The following is a 23,472-nucleotide window of genomic DNA, read 5'->3' on the forward strand; positions in this document are numbered from 1 at the left end:
CGCTGCTGCTGGCGCCGGCCGTGCGCGGCTGCGGGCCGGGCAGGGTGGTGGGCAGCCGCCGCCGCCCGCCCCGCAAGCTCATCCCGCTCGCCTACAAGCAGTTCAGCCCCAACGTGCCCGAGAAGACGCTGGGGGCCAGCGGCCGGTACGAGGGGAAGATTGCGCGCAACTCGGAGCGCTTCAAGGAGCTCACGCCCAACTACAACCCCGACATCATCTTCAAGGACGAGGAGAACACCGGCGCCGACCGCCTCATGACCCAGGTACGGCCCCGCCGCCGCCCCGCTGCTCCCCGCCGGCACCGGGCACCTGCCGCCCCCGCGCCCTGCCCGCCCCGGCGCCCCGCAGGGCTGCGGAGCCGCCCCGGGGCTGCGGGAGCGCCCTGCCCCGCKCCCCGGGGAGCCGCGGCCCCGCCGGGCCTGCGCCCCGCTCCCCCGGGCGGCGCGGCAGCAGCGGGGGACGCAGCCTGCGGCTGCCCGTCCCCGCCGCGGGCCGCCCGGTGCCCCGGCCGGCCGGCGGATGTGCACCGGGGGCACCTGAGCTCCCTCCGCCGGGCGCTGCAGAGCTCTCCCCGCTCGGCCGCGCTGCGCGCTTCGTCCCCGAGCGGGCAGCTCCCTGCCCCGCTGGCCCCGTCCTGCCCTGGTCCCCGGGCACCGGAGGGCAGCCGTGCCCRCTGGGGACAAGGGACACGGCGCGGCCCGCTGGGCTGGTGGGGAGGGATAGCGAGCAGTGCAGCAAGCTGGGTCCAGGAGCACCTGGCTGGTCCTCTCCCACCCTGCCCGTGCCATCCCTTAGTGCCCCCTCTTCYGTGTGCCTCTGGGTGGGATGGTGAAGGGTGCCTGGCAGGGGGCTGCCCTCGGCTTGCCCTGTTTGGGGAAGGAGACAACCTGCTGTTGCAAATGCCCTGTTGCAGCCGGCCTACAAAGTGCCCTGGGCCAGTGGGAAGGGGGGTGGAGGGGGGGACAGAGGACGGCGGCGGGGGGGTGGTGATGCTGGACGAAGGTTACTCTGTGTTTTAATATTGCCAGGAGAATGCCTGAGGGTTTCAGGAATGCAGATAAGGAGCCACACGGCCTTGCTAAGAAACCTGGCCACCAGCCTCAACACTGGGTTACAGCCCGAGGGAACTTCGGGGGGAGCTGGGGGGGGGGCCGGGGCTGCCCTAGTGGCCACAGCACCCCCTGCTTTGGGGCTGGTGGGTGGGTGAGCATGGGACGACCATGGCTGCAGGCAGTGAGCAGGGCTCTGGCAGTGGACTCTGGCCGAAGTGTTGGTAACAACGTGAGGAAGACGAGAAGTGGCTTAGGTGCTGGCTTGACAGCTCTATAACCCCGTGTGCCCCAGCGGCAGCACCCTGAGGGCAGGGGGCCATGACCCAGGATGAGGCTCAGGCTGGGGGCTGCAGCAGAGGGGTCCGAGGCTCCCCTGTGAGGCAGCACCGATCTCGGAGTGTTGCACAAGTTGTAGTTGCTGGTCACTAGGGCCCCGGGGCTGGGCTGGAGCCTGCGTCCCCTGGGGAACTCGTGTCCAGGGATACTGAGGAAGTGGTGAGCTCGGCTGGTCCGTGCGTCGGGGAAGTGGTGGCATCGCATTGCTTAGATTAGAGGCAGGAGACTGCTTCCCACCTGCACTTGCTTTTGACAGTGCTCCCACTGCCTGCCCTCACCCATCTGATGCTCCCAGTGGCACCCCAGGAGAAGGAGGGCTCTGCATCCCACCTGCCAGCCTTGCACTTCCTGCTGTCCTACAGTGTTGTTGGCAGGGGCACAAGGAAGCTCCCCGCTCTTCTTGGGACGGGGGGTATGTGCAATGCCCAAATGAGGGCTCTTACCCCAGTGAGGTCCCCAGCCCCTGCACATCCGTGCACAGAGGGGTGCCCTGGGCAGCTCTGCAGGGCAGTAGTCCCCTTTGCCAAGGAGGTGGCATGACTTCTGGTTGCTCACACTCTCTCAGGGCCCTCTGGGTTTGTCCAGTGGCCCCTGGCCATGGGAGATGTCCCAAGGCATGGGGTCTCTGGCTCCACCATGCTCCTATGCAGCTGGAAGCTGGGAAAGGCCATTGACCCAACTCCCTCTCCCTTCCCCCAGTGTGCTAGCTTTTACTGCCGTTGACTCACTTCAAACCTGTTTTCTTTCCCCAAGTCCAAGGGTCTGGGTGTCCCATGCAACCGGAAGATGCCTCCTGCCTTGGGGGGGGGAGTAGTGCTGCTCTCTGCCCGCCTTCCTTTATCGTTTCATCTTCCTCAAGAATTCCAGTGTGTTTGCTCTCGCTGGTCCCACTCGGAGGTGCTGAGATAAGGCTGGAGGCAGAGCCCGCCTCACCTCTCCCCAGCAGCCTGGCCCAGGAATGTCCCCGGTCCCCTGCCCCCACGGAGTCCCAACCCCAAGCCTCTCCCTACCCCCAGCCATCCCCCCTTGCAGCCGTTGTAGGCCTAACTGGCGTGGAGACCATCCTTGTGGTGGTGARGGATTGCTCACGGGGACCTCATACCCTCTTCTGGGGACTGGGCTCCAGTTTAGGAGAGACTTCACCTGGGTGGGAGATGCTAGTGGGCCCCCTCTGCTCCTGGCCAGGCACTGAGTGTGGAGCAGCYGTGGCCAAGTACGCTCCCACCCACAACCCCAGCAGCCTCTGTGTGGAGGCTCTGGTCACACCTGAGTGTCCTGTGCACCTCCCCTGTGATGGCCCCAGGGTCCCTGCAGACTCTGGGTCCAGGCTGTCCCCTGTCTTGGAGCTGTGCCCTCCCTCCAGACTTGCTGCATTACCAAAAGGGATTTGGGTTTCTCCACAGGACAATGTCCTGCCCCCAGGCCTGGGCATGAGCAYGGAGTGATGCCATGTCCATCAGTGGGAGCACATCTCCGCTCAGCCCTGCATCCCCAGGGTCTGTGCCTTGACATACTGCTCTGGACAGTCTGGCCTGTGGCTGTTGTGGGGCAGAGGGGGTCCCCAGCTCCTGTCCCCAGCTGGCTGTGCATGGGCTGAGGGAGYGACATGCCCTGCTGTGGGGCAGTGCAGAGCCACCGAGCTCAGCATGGTGCAATAGGTCCAGTCCTGCCTTTTCACATGGCCTCGGGTGTCCAGCTACCCGCGACACTATAGGGACAGGCTGTGCCCCCCTCCACACACTGTCACCACACACATGCCTTTCCCCAAACTCTGCTGCGTGTCTGTCTCATGGATTTCAGCCTTGCTTTCCTCCTGGCCGGGCGCAGGAGCAGCACTGGGGCGACCGGCACTGATGCCCCATGGGGCCTGGCTAGTGAGCCGCAACTCAGCACCATATAGCCGAGCTGAGCTCAGACATCGCATTCCCAACCCGTGCCCCATAGGTCCCCAGGGCCCCGAGTGCCTCATCGGGACGGAGGGCAGTGGTGTCACTCCCACATCTTCCCTGTCACCTRCTGAGACCTGGCTCACCCCGCAGCAGGAGGGGGGGCCATCCCACGAAGGAAGGCCAGCCCCCCTCCTGCTCCCCGAGGGTGCTTTGACCCCTCTGGGCAGTGCTTGGGGGGATGGAGATGGGCTCTCCCTGCAGCATCCCAGGGGCACGGAGACAGCCCCGCGGACACGGGCCTCGGGTGCCTGCACCCCAGCCTGGCCCTGCCTGCTTCCTGCCCGTGCTCTGACACCTGCTGGCCACCAAAGGCACAGGCAGAGCCACCCGTCTCGGTAGCCCAGCGGCAAGGTGCTCCGGGGGTCTCCTGCCTGCCCCCTTGGCCTGGCCGGGCAGGGGCCAGCAGGGGGCTGCCCCAGGTGAGGTGCGTCCCTTGGGCTGGGGCATTGCGGGAGCAGAGGTGGGTCCGGCTAGGAGAGGATGGCCCTTCCCCGGGCCGGTGGCCAGAGGTGGCCCTGGCAGGGAGACAGGAGGACGAGGGCTGGGGGTCTCTTGGGCTGGGGCTATGCCAGGCAGGGTGCCCCCAGAGGCTGTCAGGGTTTGGCGGTGAGGACGGAGGGGTGTCCAGAGCAGGGTGCTCTCGTGGGAGCAGTGAGGGAAAGTCTGGAGTCACGTCCTGGAGGAGGCCGTGCAATCCCGCTGTGCGACGCACCCAAGGGGCATCGGTGGGGCTCCCTGCCTGCCTCCGCAGGCAGACCCCTTCCCTGCCTCCTGCCCCCAATTGCCCCTTGCTGCCCTTCTCAGCAGGGATGGGGCCTTGGGAGCCTTCTTGTGCCATGTGCCGAGTGGCGCCACGCTGGTGTTTCATGAGGACAAAAGTCGCTCCCCTCCCTCCTCCTCCCCTCACTGAGGAACTGTTTATCCAACACCTTCCTGGCTTATCTCCCCGCACCCAAGGAGCTGTGGCTGGGGAGGGACAAGGGCAGGGGTGCTCCACCGCCCCATGCAGGGCAAAGGCCTGCCTGGCACTACACCTCCTGGGGCCCAGACCATGCCAAGTACACTGTGGGTTTCCTGGAGAACAGTGGGGCCAGGGGTCCCAGCACCCGCCTCCCCAGGGACAGGAGGAGGTCCTGGGGGACAGGGCAAGAGCCCACATGTTTGGAGGAGAGCCTCCCTGTAGGCAGCGCCAAGCAGCACCAGGGCCTTTCCGAGCCAGGGGTTGTTTACAGCTATCAGGTTTTATAGCCCTGTCTCGTGCTCTCCACGACTGCGTCTCAGTCCCCTGTGACCCACTTCTGGCGCTGGCTGGCGTGACGTCCTGCAGCAGGGAGTTCCACAGCRTCACTGCACACCTCATGAAAGCATCCTCCACACTGCTTGTTTTCAGCCTGCAGCCCAGTTGCTTTATTTAATATTTCCCAGGACTTGCATCATGCAGGACTATGAGTGCTCTATGCCTCTCTGTGATTTTATAGAGCTCTCTTGTACCTCTCCCCCCACCATCTCCTTTCCAGGCTGCACAGTCCTCGTCCCTTTGCATGTTTTTGTCTAGAAGCTGTTCAGCCTCTCATCATCCTGCGCTGCCTTTTCTGCGCCTTTTCTACCTCTCCTCCATCCCTTTTGCAGTGGGGGGAAAAGAACAGAACTGCAGGCTGTAGTCACAAGCCAAGCACGCAAGGGGGTTACATGGGATTGGACCAGGCTTGATCCCATCCTGAGATGTGGCTGTGGATTGAACTGCTGCTCTGGGGGAACTGGCAGCACTGGGTGAGGTTTGGAGGAGCGCAGTGTTCATACACAGATGTTCAGGCCCAGCATCAGGCCCAGGGAGTCCTGGGGCGCGGGAGACTGCAGTGGTGTATGATGAGGCAGGGTAGTCGGCTTTTCCATGGCACCTCTTTGGCCACCAGACCTGGGGCTTTTGGAACTTGCTGGCATTTCTCAGCCCTGGCTTTTCAGTGGGGCGCCCACAGGAATCAGCACTGGGGGGTGGAAGAGGTGGAGGGGACTTCACCCCATAGCACCCCTTCTCCAGCGCAGTGGGGCTCCAGAGTGGGTTTGGCATTTGCCACATGAGCAGAGAACGGCTGGGACTATGAGTCTGCCCTGGTGCTATGCCCCTTGGGGTTCAGGACCAGCCTAAGGGGAGATGCTAGCAAGGGTGTGCTGAGGGCTGGGCAGGTTGTTTCACTTGTGCTGGTGAGCAGTGCCCCGCACCCAGTGCCTTCCTGGAGGTGCACAGGGCTGGGGGCTCTGAGAGCCCGCAGGGTGCCCAGCTCCAAAGGGCAGGCGAGAGCTGGGGCAGAGGTACCCAGGCTGGAGATGGGGCACAGGGAACCCCTGTGCTGGGGACCTAGGAGGGGACCTGGGACAGCAGCAGGGTCTTGGCTCCTGCAACCCCCTCATGTGAGCTGGAGCCTCTTGGGCAGCGCTAGTGCAGGGGAGTTGTCCTGGGAGCCAAGAGGGCTTTTCATCCTGGGCTGTCCTGGAGGAGGCTGTGCATCCTGACGGGCTCCTCGGTGAGCTGGAAAGTGGGGGAGAGATGGGGAAGGAGATGGTTAACTTATTGGGATGCAAGTGCTTGGGAGATGCTGAGTCAAACACGGGGGTGCTGAGCATCACTGTGGAGCATCCGGAGGGCACAGGATGGACAAAGCATTTTGGGTGCTCAGATCTGGGGCAACACAGGGGCCCTTTCTCTGCTGAGCCAGTCCCCAAAGGGTCTGGGGACCAGAAGATGGGGGCTGGGCTGGAGGAAGGACTTGGGAATGCGGCAGGAGTGAGAGACATATCCGTGTGTGACCGAGCAAGGGGCTGGCAGGGGCTGGACGGAGGTGGTATGATGCACCTCAGGAAGGCAGGCATCCTGCCATCCATGGGTTGTCCTGCTGGCTGCTCGTCACACTGTTCTCTGTTCCTCAGCTTTGTGGAAGTGTGGTGGGATACAACGCACAAACCAGGCTGCTAAATTGCCCCCACTCCCCAAAAAGCTTTTACTGACTCTGCCTCTCTGCCCCACAGCGCTGCAAGGACCGCTTGAACTCCCTCGCTATTTCCGTCATGAACCAGTGGCCGGGGGTGAAGCTGCGGGTGACGGAGGGCTGGGACGAGGACGGGCACCACTCGGAGGAGTCACTGCATTATGAGGGCCGAGCCGTGGACATCACGACCTCGGACCGGGACCGGAACAAATACGGCATGCTGGCTCGCCTGGCCGTGGAGGCTGGTTTCGACTGGGTCTACTACGAGTCCAAGGCACACATCCACTGCTCCGTCAAGTCAGGTAAGGCCAGGAGGGGCGGCAAGCGGGGCAGGGGGCCAGCCGCCCTGGCGCGGTGTGCCCAGGGAGCCCGGCGGGCTGGGTGCAGTACTCCCAGCGGGGTGCTGGCCCTCGCGGCCTGATTTCCCTATCTGGGGCAGGCAGTCGCAGTGGGGAGGGAGTCATATGTCTAGGAATAGCAGTGCCATGGGGCAAATTCTCCYGTCCTCTCCCACAGACCCATATCCAGAGCCAACCTCTCTACCCACCTACTTTTCCCACCCCACCTCTGCCCTCTTTTCCCCCGTCCTGTCCCCCCAGTCTGTCCATGGCATCTGTCTCCACTGCTCCTGCCCTTGCAGTCCCTTAGTCCCCAGCCGCCCACACACAGCCCCRTCCAGCCCTGCCCTCCTCCGCCGCAGGCTGCTCTTGAGCTCCCACTGCCAGAGCAGTGTCCGTCCAGCCCTGACGGTCCGGGGTCTCCTGCGGCTGTTGGGGCGCTGTGCACCGGGGACAGGCAGGGCCGGGGCAGAGCGCCCCAGAATCAGCTCTCTGCTCGGCAGCGCCTTCTGCRGAGGGGAGCTGAGCTGGGGGAGCAGAGACGGAGTGGGGAGCTGGGGGCAGCAGGAGCCGTGGGCTGGGCTGGTGGAGGCTGGACTAGAGCGAGGGGTGCTGGTCCTGCTGACTCCCCCCACACGGTGCTGTGAGGGGTGAGCACTGCTCTCAGCCCTGGCCCGCAGCCGTGCCATGCTGTGCGGGTGCCGCACTGCTGGTGCCGGTGCCAGGGACCTCCCCGGCCAGGGCAGAGGCTGTGCCTGGCTGTGAACTCGGACAGTCCCGGCTGCCATAGCCAAGGGCCCTGCACAGTTCCCAGGGCCTGCCCGGACCCCTCTGGGCTGCAAAGGCAGCAGTGAGGGCCCAGGTGTCCGGGCAGCCATGCTGGCTGTGTGCGGTAGAGGGCAGCAGTGGCACATGCACGGCACATGTGCGCGCAGGGACACACGTGTGCAGAGGCAGAGACACGCCAGGAGAGGGCCATGAACACGCAGAGACACGCCAGGAGAGTGCCACGCGTATGCATGGACACGTGTGCATGCACAGACACACCAGGAGATGGGTGTATTTTCACACAGACATGTGTATGCACCCTCAGACACACGCCAGGGCGTGCTGGTACATGGACATGCACGCGCACCCAGAAAGTTACGCTGAGAGAGGGCTGTGGCTGCACACAGACGTGCGTGCAGGACCATGCCTGCGCACAGAGGACACATGTGCGTGCACACACACACCGGGAGAGGGTTGCACACAGATGCGCACACGCATGCACACAGAGATGCACACCGCCCCGTGCAGCGATGGGTTGTGCGCTTGCATGCGTGCCGCTGGGGCTGCACGGAGGTGTTTYGGGGTGGAGAGACCAGAGGAGCTGCAGTGGCCGGGTGGCGCCGGGGTCGGTGCACCGGTGCTGCCCCGCGTCTCTTGCCTCCGTGCGCTGCGGATAGTGCCCGGGCTCCGTTCCCACCGCCCTCTGCCTGTCCTACCGCCTTAGCCCGCAGTCAGCGGCCTGACGCCCCCAGACGCCAGCCTGGGCCCCCGCGCTGACCCGGTCCCCTGTGCCGATGCCAGGACGGGCACAACTCCGGCCCGCGATGGACGTGGGGCGACCGCGCCGCAGAGAGGGAGCGACGCGCCCCCGAAGAAGAGGGACAAAGCCATGGGCGAAGGACCAGGGCTCCCGTGCCCCAGGGCGCCTTGTGGGGCTGGCCAGAGGAGTGGGGCCAGGCCCCAAAGCAAGGAGCAAGACCCCGGTGCCTTGGGGCTGGCCAGAGGAGTGGGGCTGCGCCCCCGGAGAAGCACCAAGGCTCTTGAATCCTGGGCCACCCCCCTGGACTGACTGAAGAGAGCTGCCGCATCCCAGACAGCAGACCGGCTCCCGAGGCCCTGGAGGGCTTCGTGAGGCTGCCCAGGGCTCAGTCATCCGCAGCGGCTTTCCCATGGCTCTGGCACCCCATACTTACCCTGTGGCCACGGGGAGCCGGGGGGTGCGTGGCGAAGGCTGGAAGGGGCTGTGGGGCACATCTCCTAGTCCCCCCAGAGCTGTCTACAGAGGGCAGCCGGGCTGCCCCTGCCTCTTAGTAAATGGCTTTTATTTTTGTACGGATGGCCACGTGGCCTGTTGTATGTATTGCGTCTCCTCGGTTCCCCCTGCACCCGTGCACCCCTTTATGCCCGGTGCCTGTGCCCCTGCTTCTGCCGGGTGCCCCTTCACCCTCCTGCCAGCCCTTCCCCACGGCTTTGCCGCCCGCCAGGGGATGTGGGTGCAGGATTTGGGACCTGTCCTCCAGGGCAGGGATGGGGCTGACACTGCACCTCGTCTGAGCAATAAAACAATTCTGTCCTGAAGCTGGATGCTTCTCTTCATGGGGCCTGGGGCTGGGATTTGGCTCTGCCCGAAACTGGGGAGGAATGGGGGGCAGTGCGATCCTCTGACCCTTCTTCTGCAGCCCTGCTTTTTGGGGGGAGTCCCAGTAGGGGGGAGGCTGTGACTCGGGTGGGGGAGTCAGGAGAGGAGCCCTGGGGAGGGCTGGGGCCATGCAGGGCTGGGAGCAGGGAGCCTGGACAAGCAGAGATGCCCCTGGCAGGAGATGGGAGATCATCAGATAGGTCCTAGGCCAGGGGAGGCTGAGATTCAGGGGAGCCAGGGCTCCCGTGGGAGCTGAGTGCCGTTCTTTGGGAAGACAGGGTTCCCCGCTAGTGCTGAGCAAGCCTTTGGGTGCCAGTGCCTGGCTGGATGTGGGGGCACCAGGTGACTTGCCTGCATGCTTTCACCTGGGGCCGGGGCAGGACTGCTGTGCCACCGTCCCAGGGGACAGGCCCCGGAGTGCTTGGGTGCTTTATCTTGTGGCCACTGCTGGCAAAGCCCTGACCTGGGGGCTGGTGGCTTGTGCCTGGTGATGGCCGTGGGCCGCAGCACACCCCTGCGGCTCAGAGAGGGCTTTGGCTGGCAGCAGCGCTCCAGGGAGCGCCGGGGCGAGCAGGCAGTGAGGAGCAGGCAGCGGGGGCTGCAGCAGCACCGAGTGCGATGTGTGTGCTGGGGGCGCGCTGCACCCTCAGCTGTTCTTTGCAGCATCCTGCCCTGTGACGCCGCAGTCCCCGCGCCGCAGAGGACGAGGAGGCAGGTCCCCACGTGCCTGGGCGTATGGAGAGCGAGCCGGCACTTTGCTCCCCTCAGCCACTGTGGGCTTGGGGCTCTGCCCCCCCTCCTGCGAGTGTCGGGTGCCTCCCGTCGCCGTCTTGTGTATTTGCCCTGCACTTTGCACTGGGGAAGAGGCTTCGGCTGTGACCCGCTCCTGGTGCCGGCTTTCAGGGCCTGGCAGTCCCTGGGGCTCGGCCCAGCAGCGGGGAGCGGGCGCTGCCATGAAYGGCGCTACCGGGAGGGATGGACCCCCGAGGGCCACCCCCCAGCACCACCGCGGCTGGGGGCGTGGGGTGCCCCGGGAGGCTGTGCTGAACCCGTGACTGGTGGGGTGTGTAGCAGAGCCGTGCACGTCGGTGATGCCAGAGCAGGGTTATTCCCTGTTTCTCCAGCCTGGGGCGGGCAAAGACYGGCAGCACAGGGTGGAGGGGTCTCCATGCGTCTTGGTGGGGGATGCTGGGGCTCTTGCAGCCCGCTAACCCTCCTCTCCTCTCTCTCCCCACGCAGAGCACTCGGCCGCGGCGAAGACGGGGGGCTGCTTCCCAGGGCGGGCGCTGGCGACACTGGAAAACGGTGCCCGGACGCCGCTGTGGGCCCTGCGCCCGGGCCAGCGGGTGCTGGCGATGGAYGGGGCGGGCCGGCCCACCTACAGTGACTTCCTGGCCTTCCTGGACAAGCAGCCGCGCGCCCTCACCGCCTTCCAYGTCATCGAGACGCGGGAGCCACCGCGGCGCCTGGCCCTGACGCCCACCCACCTGCTCTTCGTGGCTGAGAACGCCACGGCACCCGCTGCCCGCTTCCGCCCCACCTTCGCCAGCCRCGTGCGCCCGGGACACTTCGTGCTGGTGGCCGCCGGTGCGGCCGGCTTGCAGCCCGCCGAGGTGGTGGGCGTGCGGGGCCGGACCGACGTGGGGGCCTACGCCCCGCTGACGCGCCACGGGACCCTGGTGGTGGACGACGTGGTGGCCTCGTGCTTCGCCCTGGTGCAGGAGCAACATCTGGCACAGCTGGCCTTCTGGCCGCTCCGGCTCTACCACAGCCTGGTGGGGTGGCCCGGGGCGCAGGCGGACGGTGTGCACTGGTACTCGGGGCTGCTCTACCGCCTGGGCAGGCTGCTGCTGCCCCCCGACAGCTTCCACCCGCTGGGGACGGCGCAGGTGGAGAGCTGAGGGTGGACGGCGGCGGGAGCCCGCGGTGCTGGCGGCGGCGGTGGCCGCTGGGCGGCTCACTGGGTGCCCGGGTGGCGGGGTCAGYGCGCCACGGGGCTGAGCAGCCGCCGGAGCAGCTGCCCGCCTGCTCTGCCTGCTCGGGGCTGGGGGGCCGCCCTGTCTGCCTCGGGGCTGGGGGGCTGCGCGGCACGAGGGGCCCCCATGGACTTGGGGGTGCCTCCAGCTGGATCCACATGCTGCTATTTGTGTGTGTGTGTGTGTGTGTGTGTGTGTGTGTGCGCGCGTGTGCGTGTGTGTGTGCAGAACTAGCTAACGACTGAGGTCTGAGAGCCGAGGGGGAGTGCGGCCGGTGGCGGGGAGGCAGCGGAGGAGAGCGGATCCCTTGCTGCCGGGAGCTCCCGGGGGGTCCGGCTGCCCTGGCAGCTGCAGCCTGCCTGAACGCAGTGGCGAGGGTTTGGGAGAGGAGCCCTGGGGCCTTTGCTGGCCAGCCAGGGCGTGAGGGAGCACGATGCCATTCCCCACCCTGGGACGCGGCAGCCGGAAGGAGAGTGATGCAGGTGCTGGGACCAAGCCCGGAGAGCGGGTGCAGAAGCCAGCCCCTGGTCTGCCTGGGGTGCCTGGGACGGGCAGGGCCGGAGGGGCTGGCACGGCTCTGGCACGAGGCCCGTGGCTCGGTGGTGCTGGTGCCTGTGGAAGGAGAGTGGCGAGGCTGGGAAGCGGGACCCCGAGCTCTGCCCTGCTGCCCAAAGCCAGCCCAGAGCGAGCCCGTGAGGCTGGGATGTAGCCACCCTGCCGGGTGTGCCCCTGGGGGGGGGGCCCAACAGCATGGGAAGGAGGCTGCTCCGGGAGGTGGCAAAGAGCGAATTCCCACTGCTCTCCTCGCCAGGGTGCCCTGGCTGACACGAGGGGGTTGCTGACYCCAGGGAGGGTGGGCATGCAGGCGGGAAGGTGCAAGTATCACTGTGGGGAGCAGGAATGGGGAGACCTAGGGATGCGACCCCAGCCCGCTGGAGCCAGGGGAGGGAAAGGCAGCTGGGGAGAATGTGCTTCCTCCCTTGCCTTCGCTGCATCAGGCCCTGAGATGGCTCAGCCCCAAATCTGCTCCCTGTGCACCCCAAAGCTAATAGAAACTCCCCAGACGCTGGACCAGGGCCCTGCCTGGCCTGACCTACCCTGTCCCGGCCCCCCAAACCCTCAGGGTAACTCATTGCTGCTCACCGGCTCCCAGGGCCAACGGGGGTCCCAACAGAGCTGCAGCCGCGGCCCCCCCACAGCAAACCCTAGTTAGAGCCTCAGCCTCCCCTGGCTCCGCATTAGCAGAGGCAGGGGGCTGTGACCCACGTCCCCCCTGCAGCATCACGTGTCTTTATTTATTTATCTGCTCTTTGTATGTACCATAGCCAGGAGGCATCGTGGGCGCGTGCAGGGTAAGATGGGAGCGGGTGGGATGGGGAAGATGTTCATTTGGGGGGGGGGGGRGGGATTTTTCTTTTTTTTAAAGAAAAGCAGAAATTATTTAAAGATTATTTTAAAGCACAGTTTTTACAGTGATTGTTGTCCACAGAAAGAGTGTGAGCGCAGTCGAGGACAGGTGTATTTTTTTGTCTCTTCACTGGATGTATCTTTCCTGGTCGGGGACACGGCCCAATAAATCTATCTTCTCCCAGGTGGGCGCTCTGAGCTCTGGTGTGCGGGCAGCCTGGACCTGGGGGGGGAAATACCTTCCGCCTCCTGCCCCCAGCCCAGGGCAGGGTGCCCATGGAGGGGGTCCCCAGGGTGCAGCCATAGGCCTGGACATTTTTCGCTGGAGGGCTGAAAGCCCTCCTCGATGCTGCTTCRCTGCCTGGGAGCTGCTGCATGGTCTGGGCAGGCAAAGCACCCTCCGGCAGCGACCGGCGCTGCAGGCACCGGGACGCAAAGGCTGCCCGCCTCCCTGGAAAAGCCCCAGCGTGTTTTGGCAGTGCTTTTTCTGCCATCGCCTCAAGGCACAAGGCGCTGGGGTGTCCTGCCTGGCTGAAATGCTGCTCCTGGCATCAGCACCCGCTGTCCAAGCAGAGGGAGCTGGGCCAGCACCTCCCGTGGCTGCCATAAAGCAGAGGGTAGGCAGGGATTGGGGGGCACATAGTGCCCGTCAGAAACTGGGAAGGCAGGGTGGGAGAGCGTCTTGCTCTTCTCTAGGGGCAGGATTTGGCCACCCCAATGCCAGCCACCACTAAGGGACAGATCTTCCTCCCCACTCTTCCAAGCCCCGTGGAGGTAGCCAGCCCCCCAGSAGTCTGCGCAGGGGCCTATGTGGGACTTGTGCCACCAAGCTGTGCACCAGCACCACCTGGAAATGAGGGCAATAGGGACTGGACACGGGAATGACAGCCACCAAGAGGCTGCTGGTGACCGCAGCCAGGTCCCTGCAGGCTGGTGCTGCCCAGCGTGTCTGCCGTCCTAGCTCACCACCCCAGCTCCCTGCAGGTTGGGACACCCTTCCCCACCCTCTTCATCATCACAACACCCACTAACTCAGTGCTCCCAGCTAAGATGGACCCCCCCTACCCTGCACATTGGGTTTCCAGTGCCACATCAGCCAAGTKCTAGCCACCGCTGGGTCTGTCCCCCCACCCACTCCACCTCCCTGTCTGTGTGTCCTGTGCTCTGGGGGGAGGCCACCAGCCAGCACCCCACACAGCCCCCCACCATACGTGTCCTGCTCCACGCACCCCTGTTTGCACCCCTGCTCCGTCTCCAACTGCCCTGCCCCAGTCTCCCACCTTTCCGGAGGACTGGGAGTGGGGTACCCCCCAGGGCCTTTCCCTAGACCCCACAGCACAGCGAGTGTGGAGCAACCCAGCAGCAGGTTGTCAGTGAGGGCCTTCGTCACCATGGCTAATTTAAGGGCTCTGTGAGGCGGCTTGGCTAATTTAATTAGGTTCTTATTACAGGGAAGGACAAATTGGTCCCTGGGGGGGGCGTGGGGTCAGGCCTTGGAGAGGCACTTTGTGGAGTGAAATTTGAATCAGGCTGCCGCTGCAGCCAGGGGAGCCCGAGGCATGGGCTCCCGTCAAGAGGGGATGCTCTGGCCGTGCCCTGACAGTTTGGGGCCTGCCCCCTCGCAGCTCAGCGGCACCCCAGCTGCTGGGGCTGCGGGGCGCAGAGGAGAGCAGGGCGCTGCTGGCCCTCCAGAAATCCCAGCCCCAGTGGCCCTGTGGGGCCACSAGGCAGTGGGAAGAAGCTGTGCCCTTTGGGGCTGCCCCATGGTGCTGTGAGGTGCCCTGTCTCCAGGCCTAGGTTTTTGGGGTGTCACTGGGCATGGGGCAATGGGTCTTTGCCCCATTAGAAGGTTGCTGCAGGTCACGGGGGGGCTGTTTTGGGGCATAAGCAGGGCAAGGGGGGGTCCTGGCTCTGGGCCAGCCCCAGGGCAGTGGGAGGGAGTGAGGAACTCATAAAAGAGCTTCTGGGGTCTCTCCCCTCCTGAAGCCCCCTTGGATCCCCCATAGCCCCATAAACCCCATAGCCGGGATAGTGAGGACAAAATGATGCCCAGGTGACAGACAGGGCTCATGGGGGGCTCTTGCTTCCCAGTGTTACCAAAGGCCCGATTTCGGTGACACCAGGACGGGGGTCCTCTCTCCAGCCACCTGAAGCAGTCATGTTCTGCAGACGGCAGGGGGGTCCCACCAGGGCCCCCTCCCACCCCAAGCGGCTGGGCAGTGATGGATGGGGCTGCCAGTGGGTGGCCGGCAGAAGGGCCGGGCTGGTAGGGGCACCACAATGGATGTCTCTCCATCAATTTGTCCTCATTACCATGCGAATAGTGGGTGGGAGGGAGAGGAAACCCCCCACATGCTCCCATCTGGGGTAGCCTTCTCCCCCCCATCCATCCAGCCCTGTCTGGGTGTGCTGAACCAGCGCCAACACCCCCCAAGGCCCAAACTCAGGGGAGGAGCAGTACCACCCCCTATTCAGAGCCTTGAAAAGGCTACAGAGCCCAGCCTTGTTAACAAGGGGGGACCCCGTCCCCATCCCCGCCTCTCCCGTCTGTCCCTCGCGCCAGGGCCTTCTGCCGTGGCAGCGCCAGCTCCCCCCCCTCCGGGCTCTAGCCTGGCGTGCGCCGGGTGCACCCCATGTCCTTGGCTGCGCTGGCTCCAGAGGAGGGCCCCCTCAAAACACCCGGGCCTGCAGGCGTGCAGACAGCAGTTTGCTTGGATGCCCCCTCCCAGGGGGGCAAAAAAAGCCATCAGCATCCCCAGAAAGCCCAGGGCAGGTTGCCCAGCCTGGTCACCCTGGGCAGCCTCCTGGTGCTGCCAGGCTGCAGGTGCCTACAGAGGGAGCCTGTACCAACCTCTTGCTCCCAATTTCATTAGCTTAATTTAGCTTAATGACTTTTCTGAGAGCTGCTCCTCCGGGAGCCAGGGGCAGGACCCTGCTGTCTGCAGCACTTGGTGGGGATCCCACCGTTGGCAGGGTGCTGGCCCTGGGACAACGGGAGCCCCAAGAGGGCGAGCAGTGCGGGCTGCAGAGCCCACCCTGTGCTGCAGCACGTCAGCCAGGGTCTCCTCCACCCCGAGCCCTCCACTCCTGCCCCTCTCCCAGCCCTGCATGGCATCCAAGATTGGGACAGTGTTGGGAGCCCCTTCCCCATAGCAGGGGCTGCCTGCCGCTTCCCAGAGCCGCTTTAGCTGGGCTCAGCAGCTCCTGTTGGCAGGGCTCTGCGCAGTTTCCCCTGGGCGGGGGTGGAGATGTTCAGACTGGACCGGCTCTCAGCATCGTGGTCCAAGCACTCTTATTACTCRCTTTCCAGCCCAGGTGCTATATCCCAAGTGGTGTCCAGAGCACCTGGGAGTCCCCCTCTCCCCAGGGCTCTGCCTCCTGCCCTCACCTTGYCCCGCTCCCTCTGGGGACAGGCAGGGGCTTGCCCATGGTGACAGCACGGCTACTGTGAGGACCCACCTGAGCACCCACAGCCACCCGCTGCCTCCCAGCTGGAGAGAGCACCCCAGTCCCAGGAACGGGGCTGACATCCTCCCCCCCAGCCCGGAGAGCCCTGCCAGCCCGGGGCCTGGTGCCAGAGGGCACCCTTGAGCAGCTTCTCCTGCAGCGCGGGGTGCAGCGCTCACGGACTGCCCCCAGCCCCCCTTCCCCTTCCCGTAGCCCCTCTCCAGGCAGCGGGGCCCACACAGCACCCGCTGTGGGTCCCTGCTCACCGGCTGCAGGGCTTGCAGAGGCAGAGGTGATGCTGGTGTCCCCCCCCCTCCTCACATGAGGGGACGGCTGGGGACCGTGCAGGGGGCCCGGCAGCAGGCATAGGCTGTTTTCTTGCACGTCCCAGATCCCAAGATCCCCGGGGAGCTGCGGGTCCCGGTGCTGCAGGAGCACCCAGCAGAGCACTGCCCTGGGGGAAGCCCAGCGGAGGCTGCGTCCCCTTGCTGTGATCCCGCGGTGACCTTCTGCGCTGGGCGCTGGGGTGCCCCAGGCAGCGGGACGGGGGCGTGAGTACGCGCRTGCACGCAGGGGACAGCTAAGAATCTAATCAGGGCCCTTTTCCTTAATAAATCATTCCTCTTAATCCAACGCCCTCCCTCCTGCTCTAATAACTCACGGCGGCTGGGCCCCACCGCCACAACAATGCGCCTAATGGAACGATTTATTTTCATAATGGTGCTGGTGGGGAGAAGGGGTGGCCGGGGTGGGAGCAGCACGCACCAGGGCAGGAGTTTCTAATTAGTGAATGAAATTTGATGTAAGGCTGGAGGAAGATGGATTCGCTGACTGACAAGGGGCCTTTCAGCTCATCAAAGTGCCCAAACAGGGAGGTAAATTAAATTATTTCTARTTCTTCACTAACCTCTAGGGAGTCACCCTTCCACCAGCAAGAGACGGGTCCGCTACTGAAATAAAGAGGCACTTGAAGGACTGTGGCTAAGTGGAAGGGACTGGTCTCTTGTGAAGGAATGAGGATGACAAAATGGGATGAGACGGGACAAGCAGAGTGGGAGAGGCTGCCACTGGCTGTGCTAGAGGGATGGAGAGGGGAAAGGTGATGGTGGCAGGAAGAGCTGCAAATGGTCAATAAACAGACCAATCCGGGGATTAATGACTAATTTTGTACCAAGTGTCCAATCCATACTTGTCATCCTAATCAGACCTGGAGCTGGGCTGAAATGCAGCCAGCTCTGGGCTGGAGCAAAGCATCCTGGCAGCAAAGAAAAGGCATTTGAACCCTCCAGGGGATTTGAGCAGGGACAGCCCTGTGTGATTTGGGGTCAATGCCCGTGTTGTTAATGCTCCCAGTTTGAAAGCTGTTCTTGGGATGAGCAGTGTTTTTCTGGATACCCAACTCCCGGATCCCTGTGATGGAGGGTCTCARTTCTCAACTCAGGGCTCTGGCAGTCTATAGCAGCATGACTCCGTCACCATCAGGGCCAAAYGGCAGCAGTGAGGCTCAAGACAGTGCTGTATCTCACCCCAAAGGGCAAAAACTCCCCGCTGCAGAGTGGGAGGGGGCAGGCTGCTGGAGACTAGCATCTGCACCAGCCCTGCAGCCCTGCGCTCCTCCGAGAGCATCAGCTGCGAAGGGTGTTCCCTCACCCCCCAAAACACACTTTGGGTGCTCTGCCCCCACAAGCACCTCCCTGTCCCACGTGCCTGTGGGACATCACCCCATGGCCCACATTTCTACGAGATCTCCTGCCCATGCACTAACCGCACTCAGCACTGTCRAGCAGGCTCCGATCAGTGCCCTGGGAGGGGGATGGGGAGGGAAATAGGGGGAAAAGGGGGGGCTGCATCTTATTGCAAGGGGCTGGGGCAGGCCTGGAGGGGGCTGGGGCTGTGCAGTGGTGCGGGGGACTTGCAGCAGGCTGGGGAAGGCAGTCCCCTCCCCGTGGCTGAGCTAGGTGGAGCTGGGACAGGCGCAGAGCGGGCTGTGCTGACCCAACACTCCAGGAATTTAATTTGTTTAATATATTCCCTGGGAAAGAAGAAAATAAATAAGTGGCACCTTGCGTGCCCCCATGTCTCACTCTCGCAACGAAGGTGTCAGCTTAACGAGCCGAAGCCCTCAGCCTGATTAACCAGCCACTGCTCCCCCTAATAGGGAGCCGCCGAGCAGCATGATTGATATACCGGGAGCATTAGCCGGAGCAGCCTGGCGCTGGACTGCCRTAGCGGGTGCCGTGCCTGCCTCAGGCCCTTGCTCCTGCCCTCCGTGTCCAGGCACAGGCCAAAGGCAAGCCAAGGGCTCCCTCCTTCCCCGGGGAGGGGGACCATCCTGTCCCCTGCTTTGTGGTGTTGGGCTGCCGCAGGGGTGCAGGCTGGGCAATGGAGCTGCGGCTGCTTTTGCCTCTATAGATGCCAGCGCCCCATATCACCCGTATCCACAGCCCTTCCCAGTCCTGTGCAGGCCCACTGTGCCCTGGTGCTGGGTGGGGGAAAACCTAATGCCTTTCTTGATCTCTGTCCCAGCACTGTCCTGTCCTTGTCCCCCAGGACGTGGGATGTGCAGAGCCTCGCAGCCCGCCAGCTTAGTGAGGTGTACCCGGTTGGGCGCGCAGCCCGCCGAAGGGCAAGGGGCAGAGAGCACTGCTGGTTAGCTTTGGGGGTGTCTTTGTCGTCCGGGTGCCTGGATGGGCAAATGAGGGCCTGGCACTCAGCTGATTAATGTCCCTCCTCTGGGGACCCTCTGGCTCCTTCCTTTCCACTGCACCAAGGACATGCTGATGGTTTCCAGTGAGCCTGGCTGGACCAGCACCTCCGTGACCTCCCTGGCCAGGCTGCAGGACTGTGGGGGGCAGCCCCTTAAAAAAGAGGCAGAGGGCCAGGGCTGCCTGGAGGGTCTCATGTGAGCCCAGGGGCTCAGACCCACTCTTCCCAGGGGGCTGAGGTAGGGCTGCTTGGGGACACTGAGGCACAGGGACGGGCTGGAAGCCATGGTGATAACCAAGGGGAGAACCCAGGTGTCCCGGCAGCTCCTTCAAGGCTTCAGTCCGTTGAGTCCCTCCCACTGCTAGGAAGAGAGCCCAGGTGTCCTGACCCCCCCTTCTCCCATCCACCCCTCCCTTAGCCCCTTCTGCAGTCCTGAGAGAGGTCCTGTCTGACTGTCCCCCCTTGTTGAGGTGCCCCCCAGGTCTCACCGCAGAAATATCACCAGCTCCCTGCCATCCCTGACCCACACCATCTCTGCCCCCTGCCCCCACCTTGGGAAAGGGTTAATCAGCAGCCAGGGAGACAAGGTAATAAATGGCTGTTATCTCGTTAATGAGCTGACATTAATTAGAGCCCAAGGTCCTGGGAGGAGCAGCTGATTTATCCGGTCACCCTGGGAGCAGGTTAGGAGCCGACTCCATGGAAAGTCCATTAACAGGGAAGAGGTGAGGCTATGCTAAGGGGGGGGAGGGGGGCAGTCACCCTGCACCTCTCTGCACTGCCCCAGAGCCCAGCCCTGGGTCCTGGCCCTGGAGGCAACAGCCTTGGTATAAGACCCAACAAAACAAAATAAGAGGATCCTGGAGTTGGTGTGAAAAATCAGGTGAAGGAGTCCTCCAGTGTGCCCAGTGATGGGGGTACCGGGTGCAGTGGGGTAGGAGAGCCTGGCAGTGCCAGGGCTGTGGCACTGGGCAGAGTGTGCTGGGGCACTGTGCTGGGGCAGGGGCCCAAGGAACAGGAGGGTAAAAGGAGGATGCTCCCTGATGCTCTTTGAGTTCAGCCACTCCCCAGGTTTCTTAAATGATGCTGGGCTACCAGAGGTGCTGGTTGTTCAGCCTCTTCCCAAAAGAGCCAATGCCTGGAGCTAGGATGGAGAGTGAGGCTGAGCCCAGGTCCTGCCAGAGCTTATTTGGGGCACCAGGCTGGAGATGACCTGTGGATGGGTGCTGTGGGCTCATAGTGTCTCTGGACCTAAGAGGAAAGGGGTCAAGGGCTAATGGGGATGGAACTGGAGCAGCCAGATGCTGGGTCCTTGCAAGAAATGCATCTGAGCTGTCTGCATTTCCCTGTCTCTCCAAGTCCTGCCTTTACACAGGTGCCAGCCAGCTCTCCCCCAAGCCCAAGTGCCTCCGCAGTGTGTCACTGCACCCCGGGACCCCAAACCAGCCCTGCAAGCCAACAGCTGCTGACAGAGGGGAGTCCTGTGGGCCCCCTGCCTGTCCCTGGTCACTGCACGGGCCTGGCCCTGCAGGACACAGGTGCCACAGCCCTTTGCAATGTCTGTCTGCTGGGCAGGATCAGGTGCGATGCTTCAGCGCTGCTCTGTTTCTGGTCTGGGTGGGCACCCTCCCTGCCCTCCAGGCCTTCCTGTGCTGGTTTGCCATCCCTTCCCTACAGGATCGTAGCTGTTAGCACGCCATGTCCCATTAGAGATGGGGCTGCTTATTTGAGGAATTGCTTGGCTAAATAAACAGCTGCTCAGAAATCCCTGCAGGAGGCCTGCCTAAGAGGGACTGTGTGGTGTTTGCTTTGCCTGTTAACCCCTTCGCTTGGGACAGGTACCAGGTGCTTGGAGAGGGAGGCGTGAAGGCCAGCTAGGTAAGGTGCCGCCTCTATCGGTGTTTCTGCAGAGGGAACGGCAGCCACGCAGCCTGGGACCCCGGAGCTGGGCTGTGCCAGGAATGACACAAGCTGGGTCCAGCTCCCACCGTTGCAGAGCTGATTAAGAGCCATTATCTGGTTGGTCAACGGGGCCTGGGCTGCTCACAGGTGACTTCTCAACAGTTCATTTAGTCACAAATCACCACAGGGCTGGCAGTTTATTTACCTTCCCCACCAGCCTCCTGTGGCTTCCCAGACTCCAAAGATAGCGGGTGGCCCTGCTGCGAGGGGTAAGGGAAGGGCAGCATCCTGCTGAGGGGCTGTAAGTACAGCTCCCACAAAGCCTGGGGCACCTTGTACGTGGCAGGTCCAGGGTGCTTTTACACCCAGTGCTTTGCAGCAGGGGTGCAGCCTGCTCTGGGCCAGGGGCTGCGAAGCGCAGATGGCAGTGGGGCACTTCTATGACCCCCTGCATGGGAGTATGGCTGGGAAAACACCTGCAGGCACGGTTATGGCTCATACCTCCAGTGCAGGTTGTGCTTCCCAGCCATATTTCTCCATCTGGAGCCTGCAGCCTTTTTGGGTGGTTTGGGAGTTACAAGTTGGGTGCTGCAAGATGACCTTTGGCAGAAGGGACAGAGCAGTCAGGTCTGCCACTGCTGCTCCCTGGTAGAGAGTTTAAAAACAGGGATTTCTCCCTAGACCTTTGACAAGGAAATAATTCCCAAAGGTGGGAGGCTTTGGGGGCTGTTACCTTCGCAAGTGTGTACTGCTGTCCTGGGATGGTGGCATTGTGGGGAGCTACTGCAAGCCTTAAAAGCTTGAGTTTTGCCAGGAACAAGAGGCCAGAAATCTGGGTGCCTGCCACCTTTCTGGGACTGATCCCTGTATAACCCCCCTGTCTTAAAGGCAACTTCCATTGACTGTAGTCAAGAGATGACCCTGCCCCACCAGAAGGGCCTGATGCTAAATCTTACGTCTAGACATAGCCAAGCAACACGTTAGCTGGAAATCAAGACACAGCCCCAGCATGTGTTGTGTCCTCACACAGTGATGATGTCTGGGATAAGGACTTGATCCTGGGAAAGCGAAAGTCTGGTCCCGGTTGGCAACTTTTAATCAGAGCGTGGATTTTCCTCGGCACCCTTGGCTTTGATCTTGGGGCAGTTGGATTTGCTGAGGGATGTTACGTTGCTGCCCAAGGTGACACTGAGGAAATGGCAGGGCTGTAAAACTGAACTGTGCCCCCAAATACTACCTGTGACCCCCATGGCTCATTGCTGGAGCCAAGGCACTGTGGGTGGCAGGTTAGATCTGGCAAAGTATGAGAACTGCTGGATATAGTATTGTGGGTTTCTACAGATTTATGTGCACTGAGACTGGGTGCTCCTGGGTGTCCTTGGGGGCCATGTAGGTGTTTGTTCTTCTAGTTTTTTTCCTGCTGCTTGGCCTCATGTGGCTGGAAGTTGCATGGAGAAAATCCATGTGGGGCTATGAMCACTGCAAAAGGAGAGCTCTACTTATGTAGCTGGGCACTAAGTGCTACTGTGACTGGTGGTTTTAGGTGGCTGAAAGAAGGAAGGGCCGTGAATGTCCAGATGAGGTGTTTTTTAAACATCRAGCACCTCTAGAAAATCCCTGACAAAATATCTGGCAAATGAACCAGTCCCAGGAAGCAGTGGACTGTGTGAATATTCCTGGCGCTATCCATTGCACGAGGTGTGTTGTGGGCACAGCTCTTGCCGAGGGGCAATGGAGCTGAGAAACCTCGCTGCTGCCTGGGCAGTGCACACCTCCCTGGCAATGTGAGCTGGGCTGTGCTTCCTGGATGAGAGTAGATGAGGTGTTTAAGAGTAGAAGCACCTTTAGGGCCAAGTTGTTCCCCACGAATATGGGGTGCCTCAGGCAGGGGTCAGATGAAGTGGAGCTGCAGGTGCTAGTGGGGTGGGCTTGACCAGCAGGAAATCTGAAGGTGGGAGAAGCACCCTGTCTTGTTCAGGGCTTTAGAGCTGGTGAATGTAGCCCTGAATCCAGCTCAAGAGGTCTGACCTGGCTGTGCCCAAGATCTTCTACAGCAGCAAGGCAGTGTCTGCTGCCTTTTTCACAGAGCTGGCCCCCTTGGTGGGGGTCTGATACAACTGAGTAAGCAGAAGAGGCCCTGCAGTAACAGCACATGGTGAGCTGTGCGTGGATTAGGAGCCAGGACTGTTGGCAATATGGTTTTGGCTGAGAATATCATCCCTCAAGCTCCATCTTCTGAACTGGAGTCATTTTCTGGGGCAGGAGGCTTTTGCTCTCTCATCTGCAGAGTGCCCTGTACCACCAGGCCATGGGAATGAGTTGTCTCTCTAGCTGATATCCTGGCATCTGCTGCCTGTGGATGATGCTCAGGATTGCCTCAGATCCTGTGTGAAAACCCTCCTGTAGAGGGAGGGCCCTGGGCAGAGGTGAGGGGCCAGGCCACAACTGCGCTCACTTGTTACAGTCCTCTGATCTAGTTAGCAACCAGGTGAGCTGTCAGCAGTGGGGCTGRTGGATGGGGAAGCAAGTTTCCTCCTTCCTGAGGCGGGAAATGAAGCTAATCAGACCTCGGACACCTTAATCCAACTCTGATCTGATTAATGACCCCGAAGACTGTGAACTCATCAGCACCCTGGCATCTATCACTGCCTGCATCCCGCCCCTTCTGCCTGGTGCGGCTCGCCTGTGTGCAGGCCTGGGGCTCTGGCTCTCCTCCCTGCTTGGTGTGGGCTGTGCGCTGGCCCCTCCACCCCTGGGCAACTCTCCCCACAGGCCCTGGGATCTAGGTTTGACTCACCTGGAAGAGGGGGCTCCCTTTTGCTGGGGTCCCATGGACCTCATTTGGGATGTGTTAGCATGGGCAATGCTCATCTCTGCCAACCTGGAGGAGGTTGTCTGCTTCTAGGCTGGAGCTATGCCATGCTGTTCCCAGGTGTCTTTATTGGGATGTTTCCAACCAGATTTTATG

At 62.7% G+C, this 23,472-nt stretch overlaps 1 protein-coding gene across 1 annotated transcript in view; it reads left to right on the forward strand.

The window, feature by feature from the left end:
• The window catches only part of IHH (indian hedgehog), a 13,822-nt gene extending 2,809 nt beyond the window's left edge, over positions 1-11,013 (forward strand). The window contains exons 3-5 of the mRNA XM_026077950.1: positions 1-263; positions 6,362-6,623; positions 10,306-11,013. Coding sequence (XP_025933735.1) covers positions 1-263; positions 6,362-6,623; positions 10,306-10,967 — 1,187 coding nt within the window. The 3' untranslated portion in view covers positions 10,968-11,013. The remainder of the gene's footprint in view (positions 264-6,361; positions 6,624-10,305) is intronic.
• The last annotated feature ends 12,459 nt before the right edge of the window (positions 11,014-23,472 follow it).

Source organism: Apteryx rowi, unplaced genomic scaffold (assembly GCF_003343035.1).
Source record: "Apteryx rowi isolate R43461 unplaced genomic scaffold, aptRow1 scaffold_47, whole genome shotgun sequence".
NCBI classification, from domain to species: domain Eukaryota; kingdom Metazoa; phylum Chordata; class Aves; order Apterygiformes; family Apterygidae; genus Apteryx; species Apteryx rowi.